The sequence below is a fragment of the Schistocerca nitens genome, chromosome 2 (assembly GCF_023898315.1).
Source record: "Schistocerca nitens isolate TAMUIC-IGC-003100 chromosome 2, iqSchNite1.1, whole genome shotgun sequence".
NCBI classification, from domain to species: domain Eukaryota; kingdom Metazoa; phylum Arthropoda; class Insecta; order Orthoptera; family Acrididae; genus Schistocerca; species Schistocerca nitens.
The window spans coordinates 544,051,658-544,072,229 of record NC_064615.1 but is presented as its reverse complement, the minus strand read 5'-3'; the positions used below and the strand labels follow the sequence as shown (position 1 = coordinate 544,072,229).

The window sequence follows — 20,572 nt, the reverse complement described above, 5'->3', positions numbered from 1 at the left end:
GGCCCGCTTCGGTTACTACAAAGGAATCATCGAATTCGTTTGCTGCTCGGGGAAAGTTCTAAGGCTGCCCCTAGTGCAATGGTAACCTCCAGCGTCCAAAAAATCTGTCTCTATAGCCGAGTTTAATTCCACTACCGCTACTTAAGTCATGCAAGTACTGTGACATCAATCAGTGGTTTACCCTAACCCTAATAGTCCATCAACTTAATATCAATAAGGAACAATATAGATACACCAAAGGTGAATGGAAATATATGATAATCGCCGAAACAAAATGAAATGGGAGGTGTCTGACGGATACAAAGGCAGTGGCCTGCCCGGATGGCATCGCCATATCTCAAGTTAATCCAGATGCGAAACTCACTGGCAGATTACGACTGCGTGTTGGCCTGGTTCTGGGAACCACGACATTTCCCTTTCACGGGAAACCGCTCTCTCATCTGAGCCACCCCAGGTACGACAAACGACCCGCCCTCACAGCTTTGCTTTCGTCAGCAGCTTTCTGCTAGTTCAAAACTTCACAGAAATTCTCTTTCACACTCTGAGGGAGTACCACTTTGGAAGAAAGGGTACTGCGGAGAAATGGCTCAGACACAATCTGCAGGATAGCTTTCTGTACAAATTATCGTTCTGTAGTGGAGTAGGTGTTGATCTCATATCTTACCGGAATTGTCTGAAATCCAGTATTCTATAGAATGCCTAGGTAATATACAGACTGCCTCAAATCTAACGTCAATGTATATTCTACACATTGCCTAGGCATTATATATATATTTTTCAGATTGTCTTCTGGCACAGTATATAATAATCCCACCATTTTTCTTCCCGCCACCACTATTAGCGGTAGTGTTTGAGTCTTTGTTTGTTGCAAAGACAGCTTATTGTTGTACAACGTTAAAATATCACGCCACGGATATCGCCACAATAGTTCCCACAGTACAGCATTCCGGCGTAATATCCACAGATACTGCACCGCCATCCTTCTCCATTGTTCTTGTAGCGGCACATTGAAAAGCAGTGTAGTTTCAAGATAGGAATCACGCCATGATGACATGCAACAACTAGTAACGAAGTGTAGTATCCCAACTAAGAACCAATACTGCTAGGAACTGCGTTTTCCTAATAGAAACCAGTTATCAAAACATAGCGCCGAGCGGTTCTAGTCGCTACAGTCTGGAACCGCGCGACCGCTACGGTCGCAGGTTCGAATCCGGCCTCGGGCATGGATGTTTGTGATTGTTCTTAGGTTAGTTAGGTATAAGTAGTTCTAAGTTCTAGGGGACTGATGACCTCAGCAGTTAAGTCCCATAGTGCTCAGAGCCATTTTTTTCATTCTAATGACTGTCTAACTCGCTGAGAGTCACAGGTGACTCACGAATAATGGTTACAGCTTCAACCACATGAGCAAAAGCTGATCTGATGCGTCTATCGGTGTCTCATACACGAAACACTTCAGCTTCGTCCACAAACCAATTTCCATAGGAGGTCAGCAACATCTCTGAAACAACGTTGACCACACGGCAGTTTGAACACCGTCTGTGAACATTGTTATCAGCAAAACGTTCATATAACTCTAGTGCAGAAACAGAGCACTGGACAATTGTATCATATAAAGAACTGTTTCTTTTTAAATTCTCTAAACAGTGTATGTGTACATAATTTTATTTTGTACCGTATATCTTGCTTGTTATAAAAATGACAGTTTGACTCTAACGGAACAGCAACATACACAATTTAATTTTTTGTTAATATTGTAATTGTAAGTCATGTAGCCTTCTACATTTCTCTTCCACATTTCTCATACTTACTATATTTATTTAATGAGTAATATTTGGCTTTTCTGATGAATAGTTTATTGCAAAACATTAGCTTATAATATAAACTTCTAGTAGAAAGTTAGTACACCTGGAAAGATGAAGTCGACTTTGACTCTGTGCCGGCATTTACCACCTGGGGGATAGTAGATGTGCTGGTGGTATCAACGTCGTCCGCCACCAAATTACGTAGTGCAATAGCTACCAGAGATCTGTCTGTGTCTACCCTCTAACAGCCAAGCTCACAGTCAGAATGCTTGTGAGCTGCAAACGTGTGAAGCAAGCAGGCAACGATGCCATGGAGATACACTAGCGCTTCCCACAGCCAAGTGAGCGAGTTTGAAAGGTTATCAAATCGTGGCCTTCCGAGTGGCGGAATGGCCCTTTTGGTAAAACTGCCATATAAGTTGAACGCGCTGCGTCATTTGTGCAGCGCTACTGGTATCAGTGGTCGTGTGAACATTTTCACGCAACCACAGATGAAGTTGGGGATGCCCGTGCAGCACAGACACCTTCAGGGATCGTACTATTGGAACAGCAGCACTGATAGGTTGTACAGCTACCACAGCACAGGTAACAGATCTTGTGAGGCCAGATGTGTCAAGACGAACTGTTGTGAACCACTTATTAGCAGTGGGACTACGGGCACACTCACCTCTAGCCCATCTTCCACTCACGCCATATCATCGACGTGCACAGCTGGACTGGTGCCGTCAGAGGATGACTTGGAAGATGGAATGGCGCACTGTGGTCTCCAGCGATGAAAGCGGATTCTGCCTGCACACCAGTGATAGCCGTTTCCGCGTATGGCGTAGACCTGGTGAGTGCTGTTTGGAGTGGTTTCACCAGGACTCATCGGTCCCATCCCAAGCCTTATGGTCTGAGGTACGAAAAGCATTAACTCCCGTTCACCTTTGGTGTTTCTGGAGGGAACGGTAACCAGCGCTCGGCACGTGCATATTGTTGTTAGACCCATTCCTTTGCTGTTCTTGCAACCAGGAGGTGATGTGTTGTTCCATCAGGAAGAAGCTCGCCCACACACTGACTGTGAAGCCCAACGTGCTCTGTAAGACGTACAGAAACTTCCCTAGCCAACACGACTTCTGGGCCTGTCTCCATGTCTACATCTACATCCATACTCCGCAAGCCACCCGACGGTGTGTGGCGGAGGGTACTTTGAGTGCCTCTATCCGTTCTCCCTTCTATTCCAGTCTCGTATTGTTCGTGGAAAGAAAGACTGTCGGTATGCCTCTGTGTGGGCTCTAATCTCTCTGATTTTATCCTCATGGTCTCTTCGCGAGATGTACATAGGAGGGAGCAATATACTGCTTTACTCCTCGGTGAAGGTATGTTCTCTAAACTTCAACGAAAGCGCGTACCGAGCTGCTGAGCGTCTCTCCCGCAGAGTTTTCCACTGGAGTTTATCTATCATCTCCGTAACGCTTTCGCGATTACTAGATGATCCTGTAACGAAGCGCACTGTTCTCTGTTGCATCTTCTCTATCTCTTCTATCAACCCCATCTGGTAAGTATCCCACACTGGTGAGCGATATTCAAGCAGTGGGCCAACAAGTGTACTGTAACCTACTTCCTTTGTTTTCGGATTGCATTTCCTTAGGATTCTTCCAATGCATCTCAGTCTGGCATCTGCTTTACCGACGATCAACTTTATATGATCATTCCATTTTAAATCTCTCCTAATGCCTACTCCCAGATAATTTATGGAATTAACTGCTTCCAGTTGCTGACCTGCTATATTGTAGCTAAATGGTAAAGGATCTTTCTTCCTATGTATTCGCACCACATTACACTTGTCTACATTCAGATTCAATTGCCATTCCCTGCACCATGCGTCAATTCGTTGCAGCCGGCCAGGGTGGCCGAGGGGTTCTAGGCAATACAGTCTGGAAACGCGCGACCGCTACGGTCGCAGGTTCGAATCATGCCTCGGGCTCGGATGTGTGTGATGTCCTTAGGTTAGTTAGGTTTAAGTAGTTCGAAGTTCTAGGGGACTGATGACCACAGCAGTTAAGTCCCATAGTGCTCAGAGCCATTTGAACCAATTCGTAGTAGATCCTCCTGTAATTCGGTACAATTTTCCATTGTTACAACCTCTCGATATACTACAGCATCATCCGCAAAAATCATCAGTGAATTTCCGTTGTTATCCACAAGGTCATTTATGTATATAGTGAACAGCAACGGTCCTACAACACTCACCTGCGGCACACCTGAAATCACTCTTACTTCCGAAGACTTCTCTCCATTGAGAATGACATGCTGCGTTCTGTTATCTAGGAACTCTTCAATCCAATCACACAATTAGTCTGATAGTCCATATGCTCTTACTTTGTTCATTAAACGACTGTGAGGAACTGTATCAAACGCCTTGCGGAAGTCAAGAAACACGGCATTTACTTGGGAACCCGTGTCTATGGCCCTCTGAGTCTCGTGGACGAATAGCGCGAGCTGGGTTTCACTCGATCGTCTTTTTCGAAATGCTGATTCCTACAGAGTAGATTTCTAGTCTTCAGAAAAGTCATTATACTCGAACATAATACGTCTTCCCAAATTCTACAACTGATCGACGTTAGAGATATAGGTCTATAGTTCTGCACATCTGTTCGACGTCCCTTCTTGAAAACGGGGATGACCTGTGCCCTTTTCCAATCCTTTGGAACGCTACGCTCTTCTAGAGACCTACGGTACACCGCTGCAAGAAGGGGGGCAAGTTCCTTCGCATACTCTGTGTAGAATCGAACTGGTATCCCATCAGGTCCAGCGGCCTTTCCTCTTTTGAGCGATTTTAATTGTTTTTCTATCCCTCAGTCATCTATTTGGATATCTACCATTTTGTCATCTGTGCGACAATCTAGAGAAGGAACTACAGTGCAGTCTCCCTCTGTGAAACAGCTTTGGAAAAAGACATTTAGTATTTCGGCCTATAGTCTGTCATCCTCTATTTCAGTACCATTTTGGCCACAGAGTGTCTGGAAATTTTGTTTTGATCCACCTACCGTTTTGACATAAGACCAAAATTTCTTAGGATTTTCTGCCAAGTCAGTACATAGAACATTACTTTCGAATTCATTGAACGCCTCTCGCATAGCCCTCCTCACACTACATGTCGCTTCGCGTAATTTTTGTTTGTCTGCAAAGCTTTGGCTATGTTTATGTTTGCTGTGAAGTTCCCTTTGCTTCCACAGAAGTTTTCTAACTCGGTTGTTGTACCACGGTGGCTCTTTTCCATCTCTTACGATCTTGCTTGGCACATACTCATCTACTGCATGTTGTACAATGGTTTTGGACTGTGTCCATTGCTCCTCAACACTATCTGTACTTGAGACAAAACTTTTGTTTTGAGCCGTCAAGTACTCTCAAATCTGCTTTTTGTCACTTTTGCTAAACAGAAAAATCTTCCTACATTCTTAAATATTTCTATTTACGGCTGAAATCATCGATCCAGTAATCGCTTTATGATCGCTGATTCCCTGTTCTACGTTGTTTCAAATAGTTCGGGTCTGTTAGTCACCAGGAGGTCTGATATCTTATCGCCACAAGTCGGTTCTCTATTTAACTGCTCAAGGTAGTTTCCAGATAATGCAGTTAAAAAAAATTCACTGTATTCTTTGTCCCTGCCATCCGTTATAAACGTTTGAGTCTTCCAGTCTATATCCGGCAAATTAAAATCTCCACCCAGAACTATAACATGCTGGGGAAATCTACTCCAAATATTTTCCAAATTTTCCTTCAGGTGCTCTGCCACAACAGCTGCTGAGCCAGGGGGCCTATAGAGACATCCAATTACCATGTTTGAGCCTGCTTTAACCGTGACCCTCACCCAAATTATTTCACATTTCCGATCTCCGTCAATTTCCTTCGATACTATTGCACTTCTTATCGCTATAAACACGCCTCCCCCTTCACTGTCCAGCCTGTCTCTGCGGTATACATTCCAATCTCAGTTTAGAATTTTATTACTGTTTACATCTGGTTTCAGCCAAATTTCTGTCCCTAGTACTATGTGGGCATTGTGACCGTTTATTAATGAGAGCAGTTCTGGGACTTTTCTATAGACCCTCCTGCAGTTTACTATTACCACATTTATATTGTTATTCCCTGTTGCGTTTTGCCTACTGCGAGCGTGTGGGGTTGCTATTCTGTCATTCTGTGCAACGGATTAATCTGAGATGTATCCTTTACCCCGTGACTCCTGGAAGATGCAATTTCCACCCCCACACTACTACAGAAGTCAGACAGATGCTCCTAACTTTCTAAATAGAAATGCCTGAAAAACTTTCAGCAATAAATATCTTCTGGAGTCGTCCGCTGTAAGGAAATGACAAAAAAATTCACAAATTTTCTTACGTAACTAGTGGTATACTTGGGTACTGGAGTAGTGTTAGTGTAAGAAAAACATGAAACTACGGAAATTATTATTTATTTTGGTAAAATTCTGAGAAATCACAATGGCACTTTTAGTTATGAACTGAACACGTTATTTCCTGGTTCTTTTCGGAATGTGAAGTTACCTCTTAAGGATAGGATTCGCTAATGAAATTTTTATACAAAGTTTAAGATTGTTATTGACTTGGCAGAATGGCTGAGAGCCGCGCCTACTCAACTTGAATAATTATCCGTTAGAATGTTGCTAGGTATGGTCAAGGCTGTGAAATGCAGTGAAGTGTACTGTTGTGGAGGAAATATGGGGCTCGCAAGAGTTGTAGCACACAATACAGTAAGCTGCGATGACTTCTGTCTGCGCAGCTTGCTGCCGACAAATCAGATAACTCTAGTTCTATCTGGATTGACATTCGCCAATCAAACACTCCCTACACTTTGATGAAATCAAGGACTCCTATTCGCCCCTAGTCTAAGCATTGGTGTGGTACACTGGTCAGATAACCAGTCCACCGCGATGCCACTCAAAATTCCTTTGCAGGCGTTTAACTATAACTCTGTCTGTTCACACCACACAATAAGTGTAGCAGCCAACACAGTGAACAACGCTTAATCGCAAGGACTCAATATAGAGTGGGACTTCGATTCGCTCTTGACAGAGGTGCTCTCCCAGTAAAGTACTGAGGAGAGACTTGTTCCTCGCTCTTTGAGTACACGTACGAACGCGCACGCTCTCGTTATGTGTTCTCGCTCCAAGAGCGACAACGGAACGGCCCCTCTCCACGCCAGACATGAAGGGGTATTCTCTTCCATTACTTCTTCAGCTCAAGGCGTCAGAAATGTCGTCTGCCAATCAGCATTGCTCTTCTAAAACGGGAGAATGACGTTTCGTTTAAGGCGACCAATCCGGAAATCTGTAGTATCAGCGTTTGGCGTTTGCTGTCTTCCTGTGAAAATCTCTGAAACTGCGTGCTATGTGCAAAGAATGCGTAGGCTGCGCGCTCCCACACAATGTACCGGAATTTTCTTTTAAGCCGAACAAGAGGTCGTCCTTTCACTCGGGCAAACGCTGTCTGCTCTAGGGGCGGTCACCAGCCGACGTAGATGGGTTGGGACCGGCCTCCTGGCGGGCATTTCCCTCTCTCGAACTAAAAGCTCCTGTGTCCGTCGTGTCTGGAATGTATGTGTGTACGCCAGCCTCTAGTATTTCAACCACGGTGTGCACTTGCGATTTATTAGTTATTTGCATATCGTTTACATGAATTCATACAATATTGACTTTATCTTGTCGAGTTTGGGTTCGAATGAAGCGTCTTGATGTGCGGAATATGATTGTGAGGGTGGAATATGTAAGCAATGAGTGTCAGGAGGCCACGACAGCTTACACTACTACTACCTTGTCGCATCTCAGGAGGCGTCTTGTCAGGCCTAGGGATATTCTGGGACGAGAAGTGACTTGCGCAACCCGTCAACTAACAACTCTTACTCAATCACGCGAACAGGTCTAGCAGACATGGCGAACGTATTCCAGGACAGTACTTGCCATCTGTACGACCGATGGAAGCCAGACTCAGCACCTGCATTGCTGTCTGTGGAGGCTACACTACATAGTAATATGGGTGTAAAAGAGAAACGACAGGCTGATGGACGAAAGTATTGGTCAAATTTAGGATTATTTTCTACAAATTTGGTTCGTTGCAATTAATTAAGTATACATTGAAGTTTTTATTTGTATTTTTATTGAAAAATGTTAATATCTACGCTGCGTAATTGAGGATTTTCCCGAGGCAGCTCTGAAAGGGGATATATCGACGGTTATCGCTGTCACTCCGATTGTGGTTATCTAAAACATGAAATTAACATATCATGCTGAGCCTTACAGATGTATTTTTAGTTAGTCGTAGGGATTTGCAAAACAAATAAATAAATTATGCGAAATTGTAGATACCTAGAGAAAATGCCATTTTTGGACGCCTCTATTTTGACAGAAAAGATACTAGAGATCAACATGAAAAAATCGGCTAGGATGAACTGAGCAGAATTCAGTTTGATTCAAGGGAGACCAAAAAATCATTAAAATGGTTTTAAAATCGTAGCGTGGGCGACGACAACCATGCCGAAAAACATGGCTTTGAGGAAAACGCGTTTTAAGTTAGACAAGTATTTATCGTATTAAAAAAGGGACAAAGCTTCCTAATTACGGGATGATATCGATGCTAAGTCCATAAGAACTAGTGGATGGCCTCCTTCTGCTACTTTGACCTGGTAACTCGTCATTTTCGTCCTCAAAGCCCTTTTCGTTGCTTAGCGTATCTCCGCTGGTGCCACTATCTTCTCAGAATTGGCGCATTTCATCGCCGATTTTGATTTGGAGGGCATTTGCCACGTGCATCAATGCAGTGTGGCCTCCTGTGAATAGACATACGCCCAAATTTGAAGCAATGTTGACAATTTCGCTTAGGCTGGATGTTATTTTTGGAACGTATCTCAAAATGAGGCTATTGAAAGTTCTGTTCATATTTTGACTAAAACCGCCCAACGTCATGGTGCGTGAGCGCGGAACCAGTTCTCTAACGCCGAGGCACGCCGTGGACGCTCGGCTTCAAACGCTCAAAGATTCGTTAATTCTTGTAGATCGCTCATACTATTTTCGTGAATAATTCTTCAACGTATATACATACGAATTCTGTAATAAATAAAAAAAGATTCCAGTGTTTTCGACCGTCACCCTGTCGTTCGCCCTGGTACCTCAGAAGTGCTTGAGCTATTGATGTATTAATGTAATTATTTCATGTAGTCTACATGCACCGTTGCAACATTAAATCTTGAGTGAATTGCAATACCTCTAAAAGGATGTACTGATTTTTTTCCTGTCAGTATAGTTCTTACAAATATTAATATTCTGCCCTGCAGTGAGGCTGAGAAAACACTGTGTAAGCGTGTATTAACTGTAGTAGTAATGACGGTGAAGAATCCCTTTAAAAAGCTGTAATTAAAACGCTGCACACAAGTGAGGGTCGGGCGCGAAATACCGCGCTGTACGATATACACTACTGGCCATTGAAATTGCTACACCACATAGATGACGTGCTACAGACGCGAAATTTAACCGACAGAAAGAAGATGCTGTGATACGCAAATGATTAGTTTTCAGAGCATTCACACAAGGTTGGCGCCGGTGGCGACACCTACAACGTGCTGACATGAGGAAAGTTTCCAACCGATTTCTCATACACAAACAGCAGTTGACTGGCGTTGCCTGGTGAAACATTGTTGTGATGCCTCGTGTAAGGAGGAGAAATACATACCATTACGTTTCCGACTTTGATAAAGGTCGTATTGTAGCCTATCGCGATTGCGGTTTATCGTACCGCGACATTTCTGTTCGCGTTGGTCGAGATCCAATGACTGTTAGCATAATATGGAATCGGTGGGTTCAGGAGGGTAATACGGAACGCCGTGCTGGATCCCAACGGACTCGTATCACTAGCGGTCGAGATGACAGACGTCTCATCGGCATGGCTGTGACGGATCGTGCAGCCACGTCTCGATCCATGAGTCAACAAATGGGGACGTTTGCAAGACAACAACGATCTGCACGAACAGTTCGACGACGTTTGCAGCAGCATGGACTATCACCTCGGAGACCATGGTTGCGGTTACCCTTGACGCTGCATCACAGACAGGACCGCCTGAGATGGTGTACTCAACGACGAACCTGGGTGCACGAATGGAAAAACGTCATTTGTTCGGATGAATCCAGGTTCTGTTTACAGCATCATGATGGTCGCATCCGTGTTTGGCGACATCGCGGTGAACGCACATTGGAAGCGTGTATTCGCCATCGCCATACTGGCGTATCACCCGGCGTGATGGTATGGGGTGCCATTGGTTACACGTCTCGGTCACCTCTTGTTCGCATTGACGGCACTTTGAACAGTGGACGTTACATTTCAGATGTGTTACGACCCGAGACTCTACCCTTCTTTCGATCCCTGCGAAACCTTACATTTCAGCATGATAATGCACGACCACATGTTGCAGTTCCTGTACGGGCCTTTCTGGATACAGGAAATGTTCGACTGCTGCCCTGGCCAGCACATTCTCCAGGTCTCTCACCAGTTGAAAACGTCTGTTCAATGGTGGTCGAGCAACTGGCTCGTCACAATACGCCAGTCACTACTCTTGATGAACTGTGGTATCGAAGCTGCATGGGCAGCTGTACCTGTACACGCCGTCCAAGCTCTGTTTGACTCAATGCCCAGGCGTATCAAGGCCGTTATTACGGCCAGAGGTGGTTGTTCTGGGTACTGATTTCTCAGGATCTATGCAACCAAATTGCGTGGAAATGTAATCACATGTCAGGGCTAGTATAATATATTTGCCCAATGAATACCCGTTTGTCATCTGCATTTCTTCTTGGTGTAGCAATTTTAGTGGCCACTAGTGTATGTTTCTCCTTGTGCCTCATGGCATCTCACTAACCGTCCCTGTAGTTACGCTTCGAAACATTTCCCCTTCACTTTAGCGAAATTTGCCATTGGTCGTGTAACGTTTAACCACATGGGACCCAAATATTCCAGTTGGCGTGGTAACGTCTGGAATTCGTGTTGGCCACTTCATTGGCGCTGCAGATGTTGCAGACACTTGCCCAAACGAGAGCGACGTTTATCATTAAGCATCTCGCCTGAATATCAAAGTGTTCTGCACTTCATCCTACTGTAATCACAAACTGTCATCCGTGGCAGCCTTGTCATCGTGCTCAGGAGTTTTTCAATTTCAAATAATAATTTCACTTCATTTACCCTTTAGAAAGTGTTATCCAGACATCTGCGATATGTAGCACATTTATTAGAAAACTAGTGGCTCGCCCCAGCTTTGCATGGGTAGCGTTTTCTACAGCTGGACGACTTGTAAATATACACTGATGACCATCCAAAATGCAACACCATAAAGGAAACATCCAATTCTGGTGAAATTTGCTTCACAATTAGCATTTCAGTGCAGTCTCATATCACGAGCGCCAGTAGCGCCGCCTCCAAGCGCTGTATAAAAGGGGAATAGTGTGGACGTACTGGAATTGTTCTTTCGCACGGCTGTTTTGCGTCAGCATCTTCAGTATGCCTCTTAGAAGGCTGTGAGCGTCTTTCGAGCAGGTTTCGTAGTTCTAACGAGGAATAATAGTTTCCTGTAGGGATTGTGGAGTATCCTTCAGAGAAATCGGCAACCACGTCGGACGGAACCGAACAACTTTGATGCAGATCTGCAATCGCTGGTCGCAAGAGGAACGACGGACCAACGGGACCGGCTGCACTAACCTCGCTGCACCACTACACGTGGTGGCGGGCATACTGTGCACATGTCTCTGATGGATCGCTCTGCCATATCACCAACCATATGTCCGCCCCGAGCCGGCCGGAGTGGCCGAGCGGTTCTAGGCGCTTCAGTCTGGAACCGTGCGCCCGCTACGGACGCAGGTTCGAATCCTGCCTCGGGCATGGATGTGTGTGATGTCTCTAAGTTAGTTACGTTTAAGTAGTTCTAAGTTCTAGGGAATTGATGACCTCAGCTGTCAAGTCCCATAGTTCTCAGAGCCATTTGAACCATTTTTTTGTCCGCCCCGATAGCTGAGTGGTCAGCGTGACGGATTGCCGTCCTACTGGCCCGGCTTCGATTCCTGGCTGGGTCGGGGATTTTCTCCGCTCAGGGACCGGGTGTTGTCATCTTCATCATTTCATTCCCATCCGGCGCGCAGGTCGCCCGATGTCCGATGTGGCGTCGAATATAAGAAAACCTGCACCAAGGCGGCCGGACCTGCCCCATAACGGGCCTCACGGCCAATGACGCCAAACGCACGTTTCAGTTTTACCAACCATATCAGAAGAAATTCAGTCCGTTGCACAACAAGCACTGCACGCGCGTACTATTCGACGCTGTTTGCAGGAGAGTGGACTGCCCGCGAGGCGTCCGTTGCTGCGTTTGCCACTGAGTCAATGGCACAGGCATTTGCACCGGCAATGATGCGGTGAACGACAGGCATTGACAACCGAATGTGACGACACTGTTTTTACCGACGAATTCTGATTCTGCCTGCACCACCACAGTGGCCGCATTACAGTCTGCAGGCACCAAGGTAAGAGACTGTTACCTCATGCATCGCCATACCGGTCCTGCACCTGATAGTACGGTTTGGGATGGTACTGCTTTAAATTCCTGCACCCCCCCCCCCAAATACTCATTGCTGCTACACAGCCAGTCACAGTTACATCTCTCAAGTGTTGGAGTCTGTTGTCCTCCAATATCTTCGAGGCTTGCTGATGGCCACATTGCAACAGGATAATGACCGACCACATGTGGAATGCTGCGTTCGAGACTTCGTCTCACTCATCGGATTGCATTGCAGGCTTGGCCTCCTTGCACTTACAATCTCTCTCCTTTGGAAAAAGTCTGGTCCGTGATTGCGGAACGCCTGGCCCGGGATACATCACCAGTTGCTACACCAGATCAACTTTGGCAATATGTGTGAAGTATCGTGGGCAGCTTCAACAACACATTCAGAGCCTGTCCGATTCATCACCTAGGCGTGTAGCAGCGGTTAGAGCGCGCAATGGTAGCAAATCAATACTGACTTCATCATCTTCCTCACATCAGATGAGGCCGTATTTTCAATCATGTGATCTTTGCACAACGTGTCATCTCCCAATTAAATTTCGCTGAGATATCTCCGGCCCTTCTTGGAGTTGCATTTTGGATGGCCAGCATTGTATTCAGAAACTGTCCTCTTCCAGTGAAAATCCTACATTAGTTTCTCAGATTAGCATTCACATACGGACAGAAACAAGCGGTAGGGGACTTCAACGTATAATATTGACCTAAATCCATTTTCAGATCTTTTTTTCATGGAAGCCACGCGTTGTGGCCACCGTGCTTGACATTCATCTGCTCCTTTGGAAACTCACCTCATGGGAGACAGTTCAGTTGATTAAGGGACGATGGCAGGTACATCCTGTCTTTGAGGCAGCACGAAAATACACGAAGTTTCTCTCTGCCATGCAGGGTTTCTTTGCTACGTAGATCATTGCAAATGCTCTGATCCACTCTGTAATAGAATTTCCCAACCTGTGAGCTACACAGTGTGTGTAGCCGCCACCAATCGCTGCGTTGCAATGTATCTGTGTCGACATTGGATTCGCAGCGCAAACAGTACAACACTGGAACAAAAGGCTCTGAGCACTATGGGACTCAACTGCTGTGGTCATAAGTCCCCTAGAACTTAGAACTACTTAAACCTAACTAACCTAAGGACATCACACACATCCATGCCCGAGGCAGGATTCGAACCTGCGACTGTAGCGGTCGTGCGGCTCCAGACTGTAGCGCCTTTAACCGCTCGGCCACTCCGGCCGACTCAACACTGGAACAAAACAACACAAACTGACAACACTGCTATTTGTCAGCTTCAGGGCAGGAGCAGTACCTGTTTATTTCCTCAATTGTACGAAGTCAAGTGGGTTATGGGGACTCCTCGGATACGCTGTAGATGAAGCAGAGGTATGCGGTATTCACTCCATCAATCTCAGATATCTGTTTTTCTGAATACGTTACTTATATTTCCGTTTCGTCTTACATCGTTGTGAGCGATTACTCCTTGATATTTGTTGATTGTGACCTACCCTATTCTAATCATTGATCATCTATGATTTAGATAAACGACACCCAACTGTGCTGTCCGGAGAAAACTTTGAATGCAGCTGCCACCAGTATACGAGCATCACCACCACCTGTTTGTTGTGATTGTTTTGCAGATGAGGAGTGGCAGCTGGAAGACAGAAGCAATGCTACGCTCTACGTGGACACTGGCTGCGTGCAGCTGTTGGTTAACGCCCTGGACCATCCCACGTGCCCACTGGAAGACCTGCCACCAGAGAGGATCGAGCAGCGTGATCAGTGCCGTGTGCAGCTTTGGGACGACATGGTGCAGAGGGCACCGCACATACCTGTGACCAGCTACCTGGCTTACACGCAGAGGGCAAACGTCAACCTCTGCCTCTTGGCCTGGATGACTGTCAACTCACACAGCATTTGTCAGGACGTCCCCTTTAGTATGACGCAGTCCGTACACGATGCTCGCTGCTATTTCGATAGCCCTGACGACCAGTCGTGTCTGGAATCGAACGATACAGATGCCATCTGCTCTGTTTTCAGAGCTCTTCTGTTGCTGAAATGTCGCGATTTTTCCTCGCATAAGCCTCTAGATGTGTGTGCCGTCAAACTTTACTCAGATGGATCGTACTCTACAGTGTTCAATGTAACTTGGGGAAAAGGTATCTACAAACGGTATGGAAAGCCAACACAAAGGGCCCTGAACTACAAATACGGTTTAAACAGCGCCACGTTGAAATACATGGATTTTAAAATTGACAACTTAAAACCATTAGAAATCTCATTTATAACAGTAAATATTCTTTTCCGCTTATTGACTGCACGGGTATATATATACCTTCCCCAGTTACGTAATTTACCTGGAAAGATATTCTTGTCCTTTCAGATCACGGGTATAATCCAGATTCTGTGCTCTGAGGTCGTGTATCGTATGGCAGGCGTCCCTGACTTATCGACAGCAGTGCTGATCGATAGCGCCCTCACCCTTCTAAGCTCTTTCTGGCTAAACTCATTCTGCTACCAAATGTTCGCATGCATTCGTTATCTCAGGCTCCCTAACGACCTGCTACGTGCTGAAGCAAGCCAGATATTCCGTCGTCAGGTGCTGTATGCACTAATAGCCTGGAGTACTGTATGTGCAGCATGTATTGCTATCGAAAAGACAAGTAAACATTACCTGATGTACAGTCGTATATTATTCATGCTGGGTATTACACTGTCGATATCTTTCAATTTCGTTTGTCTCGGACTGCTGGGATACATGTACCTATGTACTCGTAATTCCATGAAGCAACTCAAAATTTTTAGTGGCACTAAATTTGCTTCAAAGAAAGAACTTCTTTTTATGTCAGTGAAGGCTGTAATCTTAAGTGGAGTAGGAAGAATCATTCGAACTGGGTTCCACCAGGCACAGGGCGTAGCTCAGTTTGCGTACTACGTACATGTTGCTACAATGGTGCAGGGACCAGTGCTATTCGTTTGCTTCGTTTGTAACGGAACAACACTCCCTCTTTTCAAGAACATGATACTGTCGTGGTGGGACCCAGAGATCGTCTGTCACGGGCGAGAGCTCTGCTCCGCAGCGGAAAGAAATCTGGCGAAGACCCTCTATGAACAGACTTTGGCTGCAGAATACTCGTTGTAATCTTCATAAGGATCCTTTTAGCGGACTACCTACATTGTAGACCATAGTAGCGTCTGTGACTAGTTATAAAAATAGAATCTACTTCATGAGATTACATTAACTGCGGCCGATATCGCAGTCAGTACTTCAACTTACTAATGTGTACTTCGTTTATAATTTTGTGCTTGTTTGTACATGTTAGTATATTTATATGCATTTTAATGCAATGACATTAAATAATTACTTACTAATTTGCATGAAAATAAGAGGAAAAATCTTGCCCTACTTCCTCTGCCCAATCATATAATGAAGCATTAAATGAGGTATAAAATTTAAATAACGCAAACTTTTTTATGTCTAACGTTTGTCAAAGGTGAAAGTAATGAAAGAACTTGCTGTTCACTATACGTTATTATAACCACTGTTCTATAAAGTTGAGGCAAAGCAGTGAACTCTTAAAATTCATTTACAGTAAACTTTGTCCTTTCGCATGATCATTCGAAACTTTTGACAGACATCAGTATTTATCTGATGTTTAAAACTGCATAGCCACTTTGTACATAAATAATTGCACAGTCGTGCCACTATTTGTATCTCACACCAAGTGTAACAACGAGCTATTGAATACGGGACTGGTGCAAGGAATTACTTTTTTCTGGAACTTTTGCGTGACTTTCACTTCTGAAAACGCTTCGTGCACCTGAAAATTGTAATACTGTATCACATTCAACTCGAAGTTCGGACATAATTCGTAGTTGTGCCTTTATTTATCTATGTAGTTAGTTAATTTAGATTATTCATATTATCCGAAATAAAGATAATTTATATAAGTGCGTAGACGTTGAATTGAGTGATCAGAGGTAAAGGGCTACAAGTGACAAATCCCACAAAAATTAGGTAAGTTCACCTAGAGTATGGTAAGGCACGTCAAACTGTCGTGTCAAAGGGATACAAGTGAAACAGTATTCATTCTTAATATGTTTCACTGTCATAAGCCACAAAAGGAATAGTGCTCATGCAGCCTAATATATATATATATATATATATATATATATATATATATATATATATATATATATATTGTTATTGCTCCAGACAGCAATTTTGTGATAACTGAATTGATAACAGTGATAACAACCAATAATAAAGTATTATAGAGGAATTTAAATCGAATGTCCTTAATTCACAATATTCTGGAATCAAAGGGATACAAGTACATACAGACGATTACGAATTGTGATATTAAACTGATCATTTATATCAAATTGTTATTCTAACATGAGAACAGAAATTCTACAAAATATTTTTATGTCCAAATTAAAAACTTGAAACTCCATTTCGATATCTCGAGAGAACTTTGAAGTCCCGTGAACTTTAACTTCAGTCTTCTCGGAACTATGTTAAGTGTACTTATACCCCTTCGCTTCTTACCCACTCAATTGTAATTTAAGTAATATGACAAGGGAAATAGGGGGGGGGGGGGGGGGGTTGGAGGCCCCTACCACGACAATGTTAAAGTTAGGGACTGGCTTCCCTGTGTTCCAGGAACCACTGTAGCCATTGACATGAAACTTTCACAGAACATTAAACTGTATCTTCTGAGGCTACGGAACTACAATAATTGCATTTCAGCCACTGCTTTCGGAAATACAATTTTTAACAACACGTTTAAAATGTTATGTACCTTTTTTGTACGTTATCCCAACTGATTTGAATTATACATAACGTTATGTTCTTCATTTGGTTCAGTAGACTCAGGATATATATGTTATTACTCCCTGACGATTTGAATACTCTACTCGAAGTCGTTTCTGAGATTTAGGAAAAAATGCAAGAGAAAATGTAAACTTTCAGGAACGGCTTCTAAAGTTTCAGAAGACTCTAGCACACTTAACATATGCTTAACTCTTTATTTTTAGTCACTCAGAAGCACCTTGCACCATACTGTATATCATCCTCTTGATCTTTTTCCAAGTTTTTCTTCTTTCTGGACTCCTTAGTGGCCAACTGTGCTGCATACTCTGCTTTATCAATGCGAACCTTGTCCATCTGTTGAAGTTCTGTAATGTAGTTTACTCCAGCAGGATTAATTCCCATATTCTATAGCGCATTTACCCTACCACTGTTGCCATCATTAAAAGCAATAACAGCATCACTGCCCCCCCCCCCCTACTTTGGTGTCTTCATTCAACAAAAACATTTTTTAGTAAGCGAGTCCATATAAGATTATTGAGACACTAATTGGGATTTTGAGTCTGACCAAGCAGACAGTAGCTCAGGATTTTCCAGGTCTCTGGAAATAGGTTTATGATATCCATGACTGCTGCTGGGATGAAATGTTTATGGCTGTACGAACCGTTTGATTACTGGGCATTGCGGTAATTACACCATGCATCAGGACCACGAGGGCAAAGGTGGTGCACTAGTTTTTCATCAGATGACAGTCTGTGGAAGAAGGTAACCTATACTTCCTGCTTCATTTTCAACAAATCCTCACATTATTTCTAATGACCAGCCCATAATACTGATGCAGTTCATCAATCATTTAGTCTGTCTGCCTCTTTTCGGTTTACCATCAGAAAGTTTCTTGTCTCTCAAACTTTGTTTCAACTTCCTCAAGCTGGTGCCCAACCTCTTCTGGATATGATCTTTATAACACATCAATCTACAGCATTCTATATAAAAATGATGATTTTATTACATCTTGAAATAATGCACATAAAAATTTTAACATTTTCAACCGGTGTAGATTATATTCTAAAAAATTAAATAAAATACTTCCCATGTGAGTTTATAAGTGATATGTATATCATTTTTTTCGGAAAATTGAAAATTTTATAATGAGATAAATATCAGAAAAAGTGAAAAAAAAATCCCGTTCTAACTACTCTTAAATCATTGTAAAAGCAGAGGAGCAGGTTGCTGGGTACAACTGAAGGGCAGCATAGTGTGGATGAACTTGTAATGGCGTTTATTGGGCCGATTAGTGGTTCTATACGAGAGAGCGCACAAAAAGATACAGTAAAGGACACTTTAAATTAATTATAGGTTGTGAAATGTGGCTTGAAGAGAAAGCAAAGTGCTAAAGGGTTAGTGTTACAGGAGCAGTGCCGGTTCGTGAACGTTTTTCGACACAAGCGGCTTATTATTTGGCACACTCCGTCGACCACCCTCCCCCCTTTACCCCTAGCACAACTTCAACCGTCTGTTTTCGCTACTAATTGTGATACAGACTGCACACAAACCAAGCAGTTGGGCGCCTTCCAAGCGGCGGACTGTGTTGCTTTCACCGTAGACCGGCACTGAGCAAGGGTCTCTAGTAAGAGCGACCGTGGGACGGAATGGCGACTTGTCGAGCGACAGATACGTGAACGTACTGTAGTAGGTGTGAGTAACTGATATCTGTACCTTTGTGCTACTGTTAAACGAGGAATAGCGTTACTTAAAAGACCGTTTATACAAAGAGTATCTTGGAAGCAAAAATACGTGTCATGTAAGGGGATATGTTACTCCATAAGGTAAACTATTAGGACGTAGCACGTTGAATGTACGTTGATCAGTCAGAACATTACGACAACCTACCTAATACCTCACCTGTCCGTCTTTGGAACGAAATACATAATGGATTCTGCGTATCAGGGATCCGACATTTTTTTGGTAGGTTTGTCGAGGTATGCATAGGTCATGTAATTCGCTGATTTGAGTACGCGATGATGGCGCCCGATAGCAACACATATGAGTTGCATAGGATTTATATCAGGCGAATTTGGTCTCAGACACATCAACGTGAATGCACTATACGGCTCCTCAAACCACTGAAATAGGGTTCTGGCTCCGAGACACAAACAATTATGCTGCTGAAAGATGACATTGCCGTCGGGGAAGACATCAAGCGTGAAGGGATGCTGGTGGTTCGCATCTGTAAGCGTGTCTTCGATTACTACCGAAGCTCCCACGCAAGAGCAGGGGAATGTCTCCCTTAGCATAATATGCTCACACCAGCCTGCGTCCGAGGCGCGCTGCACATTTGGACCCGCAGTTTACCTCGATGATGGCGTTAATGGAGACGACCATCGAAGACGTGTAGGAAAAATGTTACCTTCCCGAAACTCCGAAACGTTTCCATTGGCCGACGGTCGAATGCCGATGCAGTCGTAATTGACGATGTCGTTTGGTCAACAAAATGGCTCTGAGCCCTACGGGACTTAACTTCTGAGGTCATCAGTCCCCTAGAACTTAGAACTACTTAAACCTAATTAACCTAAGGACAGCACACAACACCCTTTGCTGGAGGGATCTGGCGCCATATATATACACACACACATCACTCGATTCCAGTAAATTCCGAAGAGCTGGACATAAGCTCTGACGCAATGTTCAAAAACATCTCAGTAGTATTCGATCAGGCTCAGATCTGGTGAATTGGGGACCAACACATGAACTGGAACACGCCACTGTGCTCCTCCAACCACTCCATCATACTCCTCACCTTCTAACATGGAGCATTATTTTGTTCAAAATGCATGTCTCGTTATTACAGTTACGCATTTATGGTTGTAATTCAGCAAAATGACTGATTCAAGCAAGGATTCAGTGGTTCCTAAGGACTGACATCACCATACTTTTAACCTAAGGTGTCTTGAAAAGTTTATGGAATGCTGCTGGATGTCCGCAGCCATTCAAACTGTTTTAGGATTAACTCCGATAAACTTGCCGTTAGATTACGGAATAGTTTTTCGATCCGACATCCGACAGTCAAATTACATATAGCGCTCTGAGATTCAAAATTTCGGAAGAGACCTTGGGTTGCAGTACCTGAAAGATTTCGTATTTTTGCACCACACTTGCAACTTGTGTATCCTGAAAGTCTTAAGAGACGATTGGAAGACTTTTCTATTCCAACTGCAATTACTGCACCAAAGTCTTACCCACGATTTAAGAACAAATAGTTCACCTCTATTGCCGTCCTTAAACAAGGGAGGCTTACGACAAACTTCAGATATATGGTAGCCAAATAAATGTCAAAACAACCGTCCACGATTTTCTAATGACGTTGTGAAGTAAAAAGAAG

At 43.9% G+C, this 20,572-nt stretch overlaps 1 protein-coding gene across 1 annotated transcript in view; it reads left to right on the top strand.

The window, feature by feature from the left end:
• LOC126236533 (uncharacterized) overlaps nt 1-16,502 on the top strand; it is a 94,861-nt gene extending 78,359 nt beyond the window's left edge. The window contains exon 4 of the mRNA XM_049945904.1: nt 14,021-16,502. Coding sequence (XP_049801861.1) covers nt 14,021-15,522 — 1,502 coding nt within the window. The 3' untranslated portion in view covers nt 15,523-16,502. The remainder of the gene's footprint in view (nt 1-14,020) is intronic.
• Nucleotides 16,503-20,572: the final 4,070 nt, after the last annotated feature.